This window comes from Brachycentrus maculatus, unplaced genomic scaffold (genome assembly GCF_059751285.1).
Source record: "Brachycentrus maculatus isolate JH-2025_06_01 unplaced genomic scaffold, ASM5975128v1 h1tg000294l, whole genome shotgun sequence".
NCBI classification, from domain to species: Eukaryota; Metazoa; Arthropoda; class Insecta; order Trichoptera; family Brachycentridae; genus Brachycentrus; species Brachycentrus maculatus.
The window spans coordinates 872974-889271 of NW_028281045.1; the positions used below are offsets into that span (position 1 = coordinate 872974).

General features: G+C 30.9%; 1 protein-coding gene across 1 annotated transcript; it reads left to right on the forward strand.

Annotated features, from left to right (window-relative positions):
* Positions 1–8551: 8551 nt before the first annotated feature.
* Positions 8552–14409, forward strand: LOC148305001 (uncharacterized). Its single transcript, XM_088267426.1, has 4 exons — positions 8552–8656; positions 9701–9880; positions 13442–13543; positions 14263–14409. Exons 1-4 carry the CDS (start codon positions 8552–8554, stop codon positions 14407–14409), a joined length of 534 nt encoding a protein of 177 aa, XP_088123552.1.
* Positions 14410–16298: the final 1889 nt, after the last annotated feature.

Here is a 16298-nt window from a genome sequence, read left to right on the forward strand (position 1 = left end):
TTCATAACTCGAGGTTTCATATACTCTAGCTATGTAAAAGTATGGTATATTAATTTTCTTCTTAAACATAGCTGGTCATTTACGTATGAAAAATATTTAGTTAATTTGTGTATTATCTGTGTCTCTCTTAAATGTGGTGAAATGGTTATACGGTGAGTGTTCTGTAGTAACTTTGTGCTGGTAGAGCATAGTTAGTGTCATCTTATTCACGAAGATGGGGCGAGATGACCGCATTAGATGTTAGATAAGCAGTTAACCAATTCCTAGCGGGGACAGTGCGCCGGACAGTGCCCACGTCTAGTGTAAAGTAACGTTTAGTGCATATGAACCTTGAATAGTGGTGATACAGCGGTTGGGGACTGTAGTCTAATCTTCCATTGACTTTTGGTGACCTTGTGGTAGTGATGTTAGTACATCCGACGGATTTACAATTAATTAGGAACAACGGCGACCTTGATACAAATGTTACAGAGTTAATTACCGTGTCTGCTTGTGTTTACTTTGTGTGGTCAATTGTGGTTTAATTTTTCTTCTGGAAAAAGAATTATTTTATGAATTTGCTTTAAGAAAAACAAAACCGAAAAGATACAGAAATGGAAAGAGACTGGAACTGTAAACAATGGCAAAGTCAGCAATAATTTCTGGTTAATGAAATAAATATAATGTTTTCCCGCTTTTTACAACAATATATCAAACTCCCATTTCATCTCTATATATTTTGATAAAATCACTTCCTGCAGTTTACTCTGACAGCGAGTGTTTTTGCCTAGAATTTTAACTCATGAATTACATGAAATTATAGTAACTTTAAACATAAAGAGTAAATCCACTCACGAGTAGGCATAGGCTATGAAACTTAAAATGTTGAAGCCTGAGTAGGGTCATGATAAGCAGTGTTGCATAAGCCGTAGCTAGATTTCAGTCACTTGGATGTTAGGTAATTAAAAAAAAAATACTCTGATAAAAATTTTCAACATCCCAGTTTCATACACAAATATTTACATACTCCCTGAAATTTCGACAACATTCCATAAATTGATAAATATTGTACACATACCACGACACCGCATATAGAGATCATATATATTTGAAACGTAACGCAATTCATAAAATAATTCTTATCTATCCTTGTAGAGCTCCAACATCCCTTGTAGAAAATACATATATTTTTCTAATTGGCCATTGGCGTCACTTGATGGGGTATACTGTATACACTGCCACATTCTAAATCACAATTTATCCACGAGGTAATTTGGTGTGGAGAATGCCAAATAAAGCGTTATTGCTATGTCGTTGGTAGACTTATTTCTCAAATCTGTATTTTTCTAGACAAAACTGATTTCTTTTTATATACCTTTTTATTCTTAGAAAGCTGAAATACCTTATTCACTCTTAATTTGCTCGTAAACCGACGTTTTGACAGTCGGTTCATTATGTTTTAACCATTCCTAATTTTGTGATAATTTTGACCTATGCAATAAAATATTTGAGAGATGATCTCAGATTTTTTGTTGTAATTTGAAAACACAGTGATATTAATAAATAATTGATTTTTTATCACTATTATTGATTTGTTAGGAGTTAATTTATTTACATCTTAAGGCGGAGACTGACCGGAGCATTTCGTCGTAACATCGCTCGCGGCGAGCATCACTGAGCATCCGAAACTATGGAGCGCTCGGCTCGGTGTACTGACTGCCTGAATGCTGGCATCGTAACGTAACACGTTACGACAAAATGCTCCGGTCAGTCTTCACCTTTATGCCCATGTACTGATTTGAAGGAAACATGTAGTTAAGTTAAGTTTACTTTGCCTTTAATGTAATGTTTACACTTGACAAAATTAGTGTAAATTGATATTTTGATGATCTCGTACATTCTAGTTATTGAATCTAGTCACATTTTGTTGATAGCTATTTCAAAGTATATTTTTATAAAAACAAAGTTAATTTTAAGGGTCTCCAATACCTTTTGTAAATCCCAAAGGTTCATTAAAGTGTTCAAGTAGAAGTTTAGAAGTAATCTACTTTGCAGCACAATTACATACATATTTAATATACGTATTTGTTGTTTTTGTGAAGATTGTATTGTAGAACTTAGTTACGCAAATATCTATAAATATTACGGCCATTAAAATTATCTGCAATTTACTTGATTTCATCCTTAACGCATCATTTCTACGAGCCAATTCCACTTAGCCACTCCACCTAGTAAGGCTACTGGTTTCTTCTCCTAGCCAATAAAGTTTTCCATTTTACTCTTTCTATGTTTCCGATCTTGTAGCTTCCCCCACTACTTCCGCACTGGATCCGGTTGTCTATTGGCCTTTCGGAAACACATTCCTAGCCAGTTAATAGGACATTTCATTTACTAGTTACACGCGGATCTATTAAAATCTCATCTGGAAGGCATTAGATAAAAATGCGAAGCCAAAATGGAAATGTAAAAATGACAGCTGTGCGGAGATCTCTTCCTCTTTCTACCACGCTTCTGTCACTTTCTAGCAAAATCACATATATGCCAATTTGCACTCCATCCAGTTGGTAACACTAATCAACCAGTTTCAAATAAATTTTGCACTATTGTTCCTGTCATAGCACTCCAGTAGGTACCCACTAGAGCTCAATTGAATAGACCAAGGGCTACCAACCTTTTTTGAAAGGGGTCAAATTCTAAAAAAATAATAATCAACAACTCAGGAAGCAAACTTGAGGATATTCATATAATTCTACTTATAAAGCAACAAAAAAAAGGATTACATTTTTGTAGGATTACAAAATGTTTTATTAATATTTATACTTAATTTTTATGACAAACAAAATACACAAGGATTTATTTAAGTAGATAGCAAAAATTGTCTGGCATAAATGCAATATTTAAATAGGCAACCAACTTATTTTTTTTTACTGGCAACGTGTCACCTTGGAATACATTTTGTCAATGGCCCATCTTAATGGAGTGGCTTTGTGGTATGTCTTAAAGGCTGCGGATGGCCTCGTATACATGACGCTTTACTTTGCAATGTGCAGCATTGTTTTTACTTATTTGATTAAACTCACTTTCAAATACACAATGTCATAAATGCATTTTTTACATATGTATTATTTTTCCATATTGTAAACAGAGTACAAACATATTTCTACTGAGAGTTATATTTTTTTGAACTTTCAATAAAAAAAATCTTTTTTATTCTCCAAAAGCATTGCTGTATACATGCACTGTAATATTAACAAACCTTGTTTTTCAATCTGTAATCTATCAATTGAGTTAGCCTCATTTATTTTTAATATGGATATAAAAGTTTTTTATTATTATTATTATTTAAACTTAATATGTATACATATATATACCATTATTTTCTTTCATTGTTAACAAATATGTAAAATCATTCCTGTTACTGATTTTCGTTTTTTATCTCTTATGTAATTCATCCTATGCCATGAATCTATAAATCATATTCTGAGTTTATTTAAATATGGTAAAATGTGCACAAAGTATAAAAAATCCATATACTAAAAATGTGATTTCTCTTAAAATCGTTCCTGTCATTGTTTTTTTTTTATCATGTAATTCATCCAATGTCATGAATCTATAAATACCGTTTTGAATTTCTTTATACATAGTAAAATGTGCACAAATAAAAAAAAAAATCCGTATAGTGAGAATGTGGTTTGCATTTAAATATATTATTATTATTCAGTGAAGCTCGTTAATTTGAACATTGTTAAACCAAATTTGGGAATAATTCCAAAATATTACATAATTCTGATGATGTTTGTACATAAGACTTTTCCAGAATATTGTGAATACTGGCTAAAAACACTATTCAGAAATACTTCCATTTCATACTATTTCTGTGAGCCTAAGCGGCTCATTATTAGAAATTGGTATCAAATTGTGGTAGAGTGGGTTCAAACCGAAACTCTGACTCGAGAGACCACAACCCGACACATTAAATTAATTTATATTCACTCAAGGGTTGACCGATTTCATTGAGACCTTTGTAACATTGTCAACAAAAAACACCAATTACTTTGGAATCATCATTGCACATCAGTCTGTACATATACCCATTTTCCATAGAAAATGGGTTTCTTCTTTTATTAGCAAATTTGAAATATTTTAAATTGTTTATTCTTCTCGAATTTACGAGCTTTTACTGCAATTTCCTTAATTCACTTTCTTAATTTTCCATTTTGTATGTAATTTGATTGAAATGAGCTAAATACCGACTGTATTGTATATGTAGTAACATTATTGCACAGTTAGTTGGTAAGATTATTGAATTAATTCCACTCCGTATTGGTAGTCGAGTTGAGAGCTCATCAGTACGGAGGCCAGATAAGCAGATCTCTACCTGTACCTCCGACATACAATGTAAAAGTAATCCTGACAAAAGGGTAATAGTTTATAAAGTTAGCCCGGTCTACGTAACTATACATGAAAATGTATTCTGTCCGATAGGGTAATATCAAATGAGAATATTCTAATTCTTCCATATTATCTAGTGACACAATGCCAAACTGAATGTAACGATGGTGCGTTAATAAAACATTTTCTTACTTTTCCCCCAGTAGACAGTGGTAACAAACTTTGCATTAAATCGCTCACTCCTTTCAAGAACGTCATAAATCAAAAATCGTCAATTTTCAATTGTGCATGTTTTCGGAATGCCCAGAAAATGTACTATATCCCAGCAAAAGAGACATATTTTTAACTTAATATTTACCAGCTACAGGGCAGAAAGTGTTGTTTTTGCATTTTGAAGAAAAGGCATTGTTTAATTATTTTTTTAAATATACTTAATATTTTTCAAATGGTGAAAAACCTTCTGGTTTTACCTAAAAAGATCTGTTGCGCAGTAAAAAGTTCAATAAGTGGCTTGATATTTATTTTTAATACATTGTATTATATTTTTAAACTTCAAAAACGTTCTCCTAAAAAATCAAGTTTTTGATTTATGACATTCTTGAAAGGAGTGAGCGAAATATCATCTCTCGAGACTTTAGTTAATATATCTACACCGACTTAATTTACTGATAACTGCCGATTAATGTTAATAGTTGTAAACTCTAATTTGGTATTACCCCGTCTTTACAAAGTTCCAAACAATCACTATCTGATATAATATAGTTATAACCGCATAATGTTTAATAAATAATCAGACTTTAGACGTAACAATGAAAGTAGAAAGTTCCCGCTAATTACGACTTTGACCAATGTGTGAATGGTTTTCTAGTGACCGAGAGAACTCAAGGGGCCGAGTGTCTCGATTTTATTTCCCGATTGACTCTTTATTCCTGCCATTACTTGCTCAATATTTTAAGATTTAATTTTACTCTCAATCTACTTTGTGATTTGTTTTATCGATCCGTAACGTTTGGTTGAATTTAAAAGACATCTGTCCGAGTTTTTGAGAGGTATCTGTATGTAGTACCTATTGTACTTGTGTGTTTTCTGTTTGGTTTAGCTGTACTCGAAAATGGTCTGAAGACAATATTTAGATATTGTACTGGTTTTAATATTGTTGAGATTATATGAAAAAGATAGCATCTTACATATCTATTCACAATAATTAAAAAATAGTTTTTGAAATTTTAATCTAACATGTTTTCATAAGAGCGGAGATAATGTAGTTGTTTTTTTTTATCTACTAGTATGACAATTTTTTTATCTTGCTCTTTTTGGCATCGGATGATCATTGTTTATTTGGATATTAACAATAATATAATTAATATTTATTTATTAATATTCTTGAATACTTTGTATTAATATATTCCATGCAGTTTATAAATATAAATATGTAATTTCTTCTTAATTTGTAAGGTATTGAATTGTCCATTTATAAATAAGAAAATGAGTCCATGTCAGAATTATTTTATTATTAAGGTGATACTTGCGAAAATAGCTTGCTTCATTTCTATTCGAAATATATATACAAAAATAAAATTGTGTCAAGTGATGTAATTTTCAAGTCTTCTTCTTCTGTTTGGTGGCCTGTTTTTAAGAGGAATAAGCCTCCTGCAATGTCGATTCCCAGCTGTCGATCCCCATCTCTTCGGGGTTGGCCGTACAGTGCGATGTGCGGGAGTCTGGATGGTTTCATTCTCCTCACACACACATACCATTGTCTCCTTCGTTGCCTTTTGGTGGGGACCTAACCTAATTTTCAAGTGCATTTTTGAAATGGATTTAGTAGTTATTTCGATGCATTCCTTTCTGAAATATTGTGGTAAAATGGGATTCTAAAATAATTCTTGAAGTAAGCTATTTTGTAAGTGAATCATCTTCTCGTTTGTTCTGAATATGTTAGACATTAATTTGTAAACAATGAATGTAATTTGTTTATAAAACAAACTCCAGTGATTTCAAGGATTACATTAATTTATTTCATTATGGGGGCTTGTGCACTACCTGGAATTTTACTGTCCGGCAGTCCGGTTTTAAAAAATAAAACTGACTACGACAGTTTAGCGTGATTACGCACCGATCAAGCGCACCGATCCGAAGAAAGACGGCCAAAAGCACAAGCCGATCATCCATTTATCATGCTAACTGAAGTGCCGGACGGCGAAATTCCGTATAGTGAACAAACGCCCTATATCTTGTAAGTTTGGAGGTATTCTTCCAAACTTGATGAAATTCTAGTCGATTTGTATAAATAATATTTTTGTGGCCAAAGATGGATATAATGATTGTGTTTCCTCTTTCTCAGTCTGATTTTCGATGTTTCTACTCGCTTACTTTGTATTGTGTCCTCGATGTTCTAATTTATGATAATTTTCCAAAGAAAACGGGTTCTTTCCTTGTCACAAATTGTATATTTTCCTGTCAGTAAATGTTTTATTTGAATAAGTGTATCCATTTACAAATAGAGTTTTATATTGATGTACATAGAATTTATAATTTTTATGTATAGGTAAGAACTTGTTTGGAAAACTTAGCTTTTAAATATTTATTGATACATTTTTCTAGCATTTTTTCCATATCATCTTATCTGATATTTTATTATATAGATGTAATGTATCATTTGTGCTTATTTTATTGAAATATTCATTTTCAATGATGAATCCAATTTGATATTGAGAACAAATAAAGTTTTTTTTTAAACACAAAATCTTGACTTTGATTACACTACATATTGACAAAAATCAGAAAGCATATTATTTTTTCTTTGTTCCACATCCACACCCAATAGTGCAAAGGGCACTGCAGTAATGCACCTTAAGCTACATGCAACTAAGAATCAATATTGTGGTTCAAGTACCAGTAAGAGTAATATATCATCAAATATTGACATATCGCTCACTCCTTTCAAGAACGTCATAATTCAAAAAACTTGATTTTTCAGGGGATCGTTTTTAAAGTTTAAAAATATAATACAATGTATTCAAAGTAAATATCAAGCCACTTATTGAACTTTTTACTGTGCAACAGATCTTTTTAGGTAAAAACTGAAGGTTTTTTCTCCATTTGAAAAATATTTAGTATATTTAAAAAAATAATTAAACAATACCTTTTCTTCAAAATGCAAAAACAACACTTTCTGCCCTGTAGCGGGTAAATATTAAGTTGAAAATATGCCCCTTTTGCTGGGATGTAGTAAATTTTCTGGGCATTCCAAAAGCATGCACAACTGAAAATTTACGATTTTTGATTTATGACGTTCTTGAAAGGAGTGAGCGATATATTAAAAGAATATACAGTCACATCGCCAGGAATCGAACCTTAAATCTCATCTTAATGCCAAGTATGTTAACAACTATACTACAGAGATGGACTAGCATGCAACATTTTAGTTAAGTATAATTTTTTTAACTTTAATTTTAAGATATTGACTTTTCACAAAATATTGTTCAAAATAGTTTCTCAGTAATATTGTTTTAAACCGACGATGCAATGATTTTTTTTATAATTAACATGTAACTTTGTTTTAAAATCACTATAAATATTTTATTATATCATATATTAATATAGTATTAATCAGTCTTGATAAAGAAGCTTCGAAACCGGTAGACATTATAATTAAGTTATATTGATTGAGTGATTTTAAAACAAAGTTACATTTTAATTATAAAATGGAAAATCACAAAGTTAGTGCTTCAAATATAAATATATTTTTTAAATATTTGTATAAAAGTGTGACGCTATTTATTATCTTTTTTTAAAAATAATTCAATCACATGTGTCCTCTGTGGATACATATTCACATATATAAAGATAAGAGTAATGTGAATATTGTTGTTTTTAATGGTCAAGTTACAAACTTTGTTCAAATTCTTTATAATCGATACCTACATAAAATCTAGGATTATTTACATGATTAAGTGTTCAAAAATGTATCAGAAATTCCACATTATATGCCTCTTAAATTATAAATATTATATTATCTCCTGATAAGATAGTAAATCGGGTTTATAAATGTTGATTTCAGTTTATAGAAAAACAGTGACCAATACATAAGTATTTAAAATGCTGAGAAACAGTTGTTGACCTTATTTTGAGATATTAGAAATGCGTTTAGTACGTGTTGGATTAACTGAATGTTAAAATGAACAGACAATTTTCTGTATCCCCTGAAGAGGCTTTAAAAAAGAGGTTTTCAGGTCATCGCTTTGTAGTTTCTCCTGTTGGTATTTTTAAACTTCTGGCTACAGTAAGTAATATTTTTCTTATTTTACAATTATGATTGCGCTTAAACTTTCAAGCAATGTGGATGACTTGGGACTCCGTAATGACTAGTGTGGTATACAGGATGCAAACATTTTTAATGACTTTGATAAATGCATTATTCTTCTATGCAAAAGAAAACAAACACTAAACTTGTCAAAAAGTCCGAAAAAAATAGTAAAAAGTCTATTTATTGTTTCGGCATTCACTTTGTGGTAAGACATGATTATATTGTAAATGAGAACAGTTGTTTTTTATCACGGGTTATATTTATTTTCAACAACGACTAGTTTTGGAAGCATCTGTAGCTTCCGAAACTAGTCATTAAAAATAAATACAACTCAAGTGTTAAAAAATAAATGTTCTCTTTTACAATTTAATCAATATTCTAGTCACGACAAGACATGTTTCCATTTTTATTGCGACATCATTTAAGTATATTTTATTTTACAAGTTGCAACTTCATTGATTTGTTTTTTTTTAGAAAAAATAGATATGGATTCATAGGTGATTATTTACACTTTAAACTTTAAAGTTAGTATAATTTTTTAAGTATAAACTTTAAAGTTTTCTTAGGATTTTCAAGGCTTATTGTTACCCTGATTTACTTAATATTTTAGAATTTCTGGTATAACTTGAAATTTAGAAACCTTGTTCTTGAATCACTAGAACTTCACTAGAGACATCTATTGGTGAGATGTAAAGAAGCTTTTTACTAAGCAGAAACTCTTATATTAGCATGTGAGGTCCGAATCCTGGATTATAATCACACACATGAGAAACGCCAGAAAATACCATTTTTAAAATCCTTTGGGATTTTTTTCAGTGCAATATTAAGCTAGTAAGATATCATATGGTCAAAAATCACGTTTTTGTAAAAAATGCACTTGGTCACTTTCTCCTGTATGACTACAAAATGTTTATAGAAGTAGAATATAATCCAATAACCATGTTTAATTTTGGATATATTACTTAACAATTGAGTATGGAATTCTACCAATGAGTTACAATAAATTTGTGTGGTTTCCAGATATTACTTCTTGTTGGCTCCATAATATCTCTCGCCGCACAGGAATGCTCTATATCCAACACGTGGCTGAAAATAGTGTTTCCGATAGTGACTGCCGTCAGTGGCGTGATTGTGGCTCTACTTTACGCTTCTTCCATACTTGGATTAGCCAGACGATTTCCTAATATTTGGGTGAAAGTGGTAATTACATTTTATTTGTAACATTCATTTTATAGATGCAACCATACTAACTTCAACATCTCATATCTCATTTTTTTTCTAACCCTTATCTGCACCCAATGGTGCATAGGGCACTACATCATATAGAAGCAGTGTTATCTTGATCGTTAACACATGAAGGATCAGCCTTCCGCTTCAGGTACCAGTCCAGGGTATATTGAATAAATATTAGAGTAAAAAATCACTATGAAATCTAAATACTAAAAAATCATATTTATTTGACCATTCCCCCCCGGCAATCGAACCTGGGACCACCAGTACGGTATATTACAATTATTGTTACATTATCCGCACCCAATGGTGCATAGGGCACTACATCAAATAGAAGCAGTGTTATCTTGATCGTTAATTAAATACACAAAGGAAATGTAATCAGCCTTGCGCTTCAGGTTCAGATATTAAATGGGAGTGAAAATTACCCATATTTACTTTGACTGCCTGGGAATCGAACTCAGGACCTCCAGCGTGGTAGCCAAACGCGCTGACCACTACACTACGGAGGTGGACATATCATTGGCGGAGGTGTCTCATTTATACATGTGGGTAAATGCATAAGATAACTAATTTTTATAACTAGTGATATAATTGGTTATTGACAGATTGTTTATGGTATGCACATATTTGTGTGTATCAGAAACATTATGTTGCGGCAGTATGCACATTTTTGTGCATTTCGGTAACCTTCAACTTCATATACAAAAAAAACATGTCTTAATACATCTAATTTCATGTCTTGCTTTGCTGTATAGTGGTTAAGTATCACTTTAATAACTATCTTGTTAGTAATTATAATAATTATCTTGTAGTAATTATTTTTCGGAATTTGCAAATCACATAATAGATACAAATTACTCATTCCACTCTCATAAATTAAAATTATTATACCTTGTACCACATAAAGGCAAAATTACAAATTATTTAGAAAATTTAAAAATGCAAAAAAACCTAAATTCTAATAATAATTTATTTAATAATATATTGTTTCAAAATTCTTCACCTTTGCTTTCCATTTTTCCTTTATTTTCAAACTCCGTCCCCTCCTTGACTAACCCCCTCCCCCTAACTTACCCCTCTCCTTATTTATAGAACAGTTTTGTATTTTAGTTATTATTCAGACCTGACGATGGAATTTTAGCTTCTGAAACTAGTAGTCATTAATAAACTCAAGTGGTATAAAAACAAGTGTTTCGTTACTCATTATATCACTATAATACAAAAATATTATTGATTCTTTTCTGTCATCATTCTTTTTCATATCGCCTGCATCAAATTACATTTCTTCAACAATCTTCACCATAACCAATGTGTCAGTAAACAAAATTAAGTAAATTTATTAAATTTTTCTACATTTAGTACAGTTTTTACCTGCGAACTTCAGATTAGAAGTCTGAGGTCCACAACCTGACTCATTGATTTAAATGTTTTGAAATATTATAATATTTAATATTTATTATTGATTTTATGTAAACATCATTTTATTTGAGTGTTTTTCCAAAAAAAAAACATTATTGCTCCATTCATAATTGAGTAAAACAAAATTATTTATAAATATTAAAAATAACTTTAAGCACACTAAACAAATTAAACAATAATGTCAAAACAGCACTGAGTTTTTAAAATTATTATACTCAAAAGGTAAGCTGTTTCCTTGAAAACCGGTCAGCATTATAATGAAATTATAATGTGATATATAGTGATTTTATAATGAAAGTTTTTTTAGCTATAAAATGTAAAATAAAAAAGTTATTACTTCAAATGAGTAATCGACTTGCAAACCACATTATGTTAAAAATTAAGTTTTTTAGCCAATGGCTCCAATCGGTAGAAAATTGAAAATACTAACGTCCATATTGAACATAATCTGCCAAAATTTGTTAACTTAGGAATAAAATTTAATAGAAAAATCAATACTCTTGCAAAACTCGCTATGCCGATCGACAGTTCACTTTCTAAAATCTTTCAAAAAAGCCTTAAATCGGATTGCCATTGGCTGAAAAACTATTTTTTTTTAACATAATGACTTGTTCAAAATATAACCGCAAACACTATTATAGTACAACATTTTGAGTGTGTCCAAATACTTGTTCACAAAATCTGGATTATCTCCAATTACAGGAGTTATTTTCATATTATTTTTCGATATCTCATCAAAGATGAAGAAGAATATGGAAGTCTGGGCATTTACGGGGCTTACGACCGTCATAGGCTGGTTTGAGTGATCACTTTACACACGTGTAACATTCACCAATTCTACCCATTATTGACAACCACACTACTCAAATTATTGGAAGTTCTATATATATATATGAACCAATTTAGAAACCTTGTTCATGAATCAATAGAACTTCACTAGAGACATCTATTGGTGAGATGTAAAGAAGCTTTTTATTAAGCAGAAACTCTTATATTAGTATGTGAGATCCGAATCCTGGATTATAATCACACACATGAGAAACGCCAGAAAATACCATTTTCATTTTTATTATTAAGCTTATAATTTGACCAGATAATTTATTTACAACATTTTGAGTGTGTCCAAATACTTGTTCACAAAATCTGGATTATCTCCAATTACAGGAGTTATTTTCATATTATTTTTCGATATCTCATCAAAGATGAAGAAGAATATGGAAGTCTGGGCATTTACGGGGCTTGTGATTATAATCCAGGATTAGAATCCTGGATTATAATTGTGATTATAATACAGGATTCGGATCTCACATACTAATATAAGAGTTTCTGCTTAATAAAAAGCTTCTTTACATCTCACCAATAGATGTCTCTAGTGAAGTTCTATTGATTCATGAACAAGGTTTCTAAATTGGTTCATATATATATATAGAACTTCCAATAATTTGAGTAGTGTGGTTGTCAATAATGGGTAGAATTGGTGAATGTTACACGTGTGTAAAGTGATCACTCAAACCAGCCTATGACGGTCGTAAGCCCCGTAAATGCCCAGACTTCCATATTCTTCTTCATCTTTGATGAGATATCGAAAAATACTATTATAGTAATACAATGACATTATATAGGTGGCATTTTTGTGATCAAATGTGCGTTTTGGCTGTGCTGTGTGTAAAGATACAATGTACCTACTGATAATGATGTAAAGAATATTGTGAGAGGTTTGTAACTTGATCTTGCAGGGATGAAAAATTACTTGCATGAAATCTTACAGATTTGGTATCAAATTAACTTTACGATGTATGTTTTAAATACGAGTTATTGATTTTTATTAATTTATATTACGGGGCTCGGGTATCGATAATAATAACTCGTTATTAGGAAGCAATCAGCTAATTCAACAGGTCGCCATGACAGTACAATGACAAGTCTGTGCCGTCTCCTTTGTATCAATCTTACTACAAGGGCTGGATCTTGAAACATAAACATTCTCCGCGTACATTGCCCCGCAGGCGCTTGGGGTCATAGTTCAAGTTGCCAGAATTATTGTGCCGTACCATTAATGTGGTTTGCAAGTAGGACTACTCAAATATAAGGATTATTTTTTTGTTCCAGGATATTTCTCTCTCTATGGTTATTTCTATTCTCTCACTTGTATTCTCCATACTTCTGTTGGCAAACTGCTCAAGTTTTGGAACACTCTCAAAAGTTCCCGGTGTAAGTATTACTCTGACTGTCCCATTATGTGTCTGTTATAATCTCTTTATCATAAGGGTTGACATAATTGTAATATAACAATTATGTCACGGGTTGACATAATAGTTATATTTTGTTTATAGTTTATGTGTTAATTTTAAATCAAACACAGATTTTTTGAGTCTACTAAGTTCGTGTTTGATTTAAAATTAATACATAAATAATGGAGTTCTACAAATTAAACGCCAAATCAATAAATAAAATTTTTTTTGGAGGTTTGTCCGCCTCTGTATTGTAATGGTCAGCACGCTCGACTACCGTGTTGGAGGTCCTGGGTTCGATTGCCAGGGGGGAAAGAGTCAAATAAATATGATTCTTTAGTATTTAGATTTCGTAGTGATTTTTTACTCTAATATTTATTCAATATTACCCTGGACTGGTACCTGAAGCAGAAGGCTGATAACCTTTCCTTCATGTGTCAACAATCAAGATATCACTGTGTTTATATGATGCAGTGCCCTATGCACCATCGGGTGCAGATAAGGGTTTTGAATGAATTGAATGACATTGGGTTGATATTGAAAAAAGTGATTTTCAAAAATATATATATTTCAACACATGAATACTTTGCATTGTTAAAATGTTGTTCACAATAAATTTTAAGAAATACAGGTATTTACTAAGTAAAATTTGAATTAAATAAATGGAAATACGTCAAAATAATATTTTTTTATTATTAGATATTGGGAATTATTGGAGCGGCGCTTTTAATATTTTCATCAGCGACAATATTCATTACGTGGAGAAGTGCTGACGATGATGTTGTAGAAATTCCTTCCCCGAGAACAACAAAGGATGACAAACGACCTTCAGTGACAATTATATAAATTGGAATTATATTTATTATAGAACATACGAATTTGTAACATGACATTTGTAACATACGAATTTGTAACATGTGTTACAGTAAGTCATTAATTTTCTATTTAATTTAAGCATAAATATCTATAGCGTATTTTTAAAATATTACCGTATTTAAAATACATAATGTAATCATATTTGTTTTATTGTTGTATGTAAATAAATAATAAATGTTTTTAAATCAAAATAATGCTAATTTAATTTTAAATCAACATGATAGAAAGGGACAGTATTTTTATTTATTTATTTTTCAAAACATATTACAAACATAAGTCATATATATATCGCTCACTCCTTTCAAGAACGTCATAAATCAAAAATCGACAATTTTCAGTTGTGCATGTTTTCGGAATGCCTAGAAAATGTACTATATCCCAGAAAAAGAGGCATATTTTTAACTTTATATTTACCAGCTACAGGGCAGAAAGTGTTGTTTTTGCATTTTGAAGAAAAGGTTTTGTTTAATTATTTTTTGAAATATACCAAATATTTTTCAAATAGAGAAAAAACCTTCAGGTTTTACCTAAAAAGATATGCTGCACAGTAGAAAGTTCAATAATTGATATTTATTTTGAATGAATTGTACTATATTTTAAAACTTTAAAAACGTTCTCCTGAAAAATCAAGTTTTTTGATTTATGACGTTCTTGAAAGGAGTGAGCGATATATATAATATTCCCGATGAGTAATTTATGTTTCTCATTTTGGGATATAAGCTCTATATCATGGGTGGCCAACCCGCGGCGGCCATAAGTGAGGCCCGCGGTCATGTATGAAGAATATGTTTTTAAATCAGTGATATATGTGATACACTGTTTGATACATCAATAAAATTTATGCGCTTAAGTATTATCTATCAGCCAAGTCATGGATATTGTTAGAAAAACTATATAAAAATGTTTATTACTCTGCAAATACATTTTTTGTTGGTTCAATGTGTATTTTCTTCTCACATCTGGTCGTAATAATGTTTTTTTCACAATCACCCTGATTTTACTTTCTGATTACCTCTACATTTAGATTATTTAAAATACTTACCAAAAAATCAATAAGTATGAAATTCGTTTTTATAAAAAAAATTAATTCTAATGTCTGTATGCGGCCCTTGGGAAAATTTTAGGTCATCGATGCGGCCCGGGGTGCAATTTGGGTTGGCCAGGCCTGCTCTATATGAAGGGCTCAGGGAAGAAAATTTCAACCCTTATTTAAAGTAAAACAGATTTCGCTTTTGGTAATGGTAAACGGTAACTTTTTTACAATTATTTAAATCATTGGGGAGCTTATTCAAAGAGTAAAAATAAAAAATTTAATACTTAAAAATACCACATAATACAAGAATGCATGAAACAGCATACAGGAAAGTTTAAATGTATTTTGAAACAAGAAAATAAGATTCTTCATACCATCTTCGGCAAATCCTTCATGCAAATAAAATTGTTAATATGTAACAATTTGAGAGATGTGCTGAGAGTGGTTTTTTCAACTTTGTATTCGTGCTATCAAATTATGGAGAGTCGAATTTTTTACTCCGGCTTCAATGTGTTTTTAGCGTTTGCCCTTATTTCATTAATTATTTTGACAATTTAGCAGTAAAAACATTTATAATAACTAAAAAACTTTCTTTTATATTTGGGTTAAATTGTTCAGCATAAACAGTTGTAGAAGAAATAAAAAATACCAAGTTTTTAAGTTAGAAATGTCAAAAACCGTGAAAAAGGCACATGGATGTAGAAAAAATACCAGAATAAAATATTTATCTGTATAACCCTCCGTGAAATGGTGTGAAATGGCGGAACATAATCCGTCAAAAGTTTACTTTGATGTTGACATCGTAGTAGATTTTATTGCTTGATCA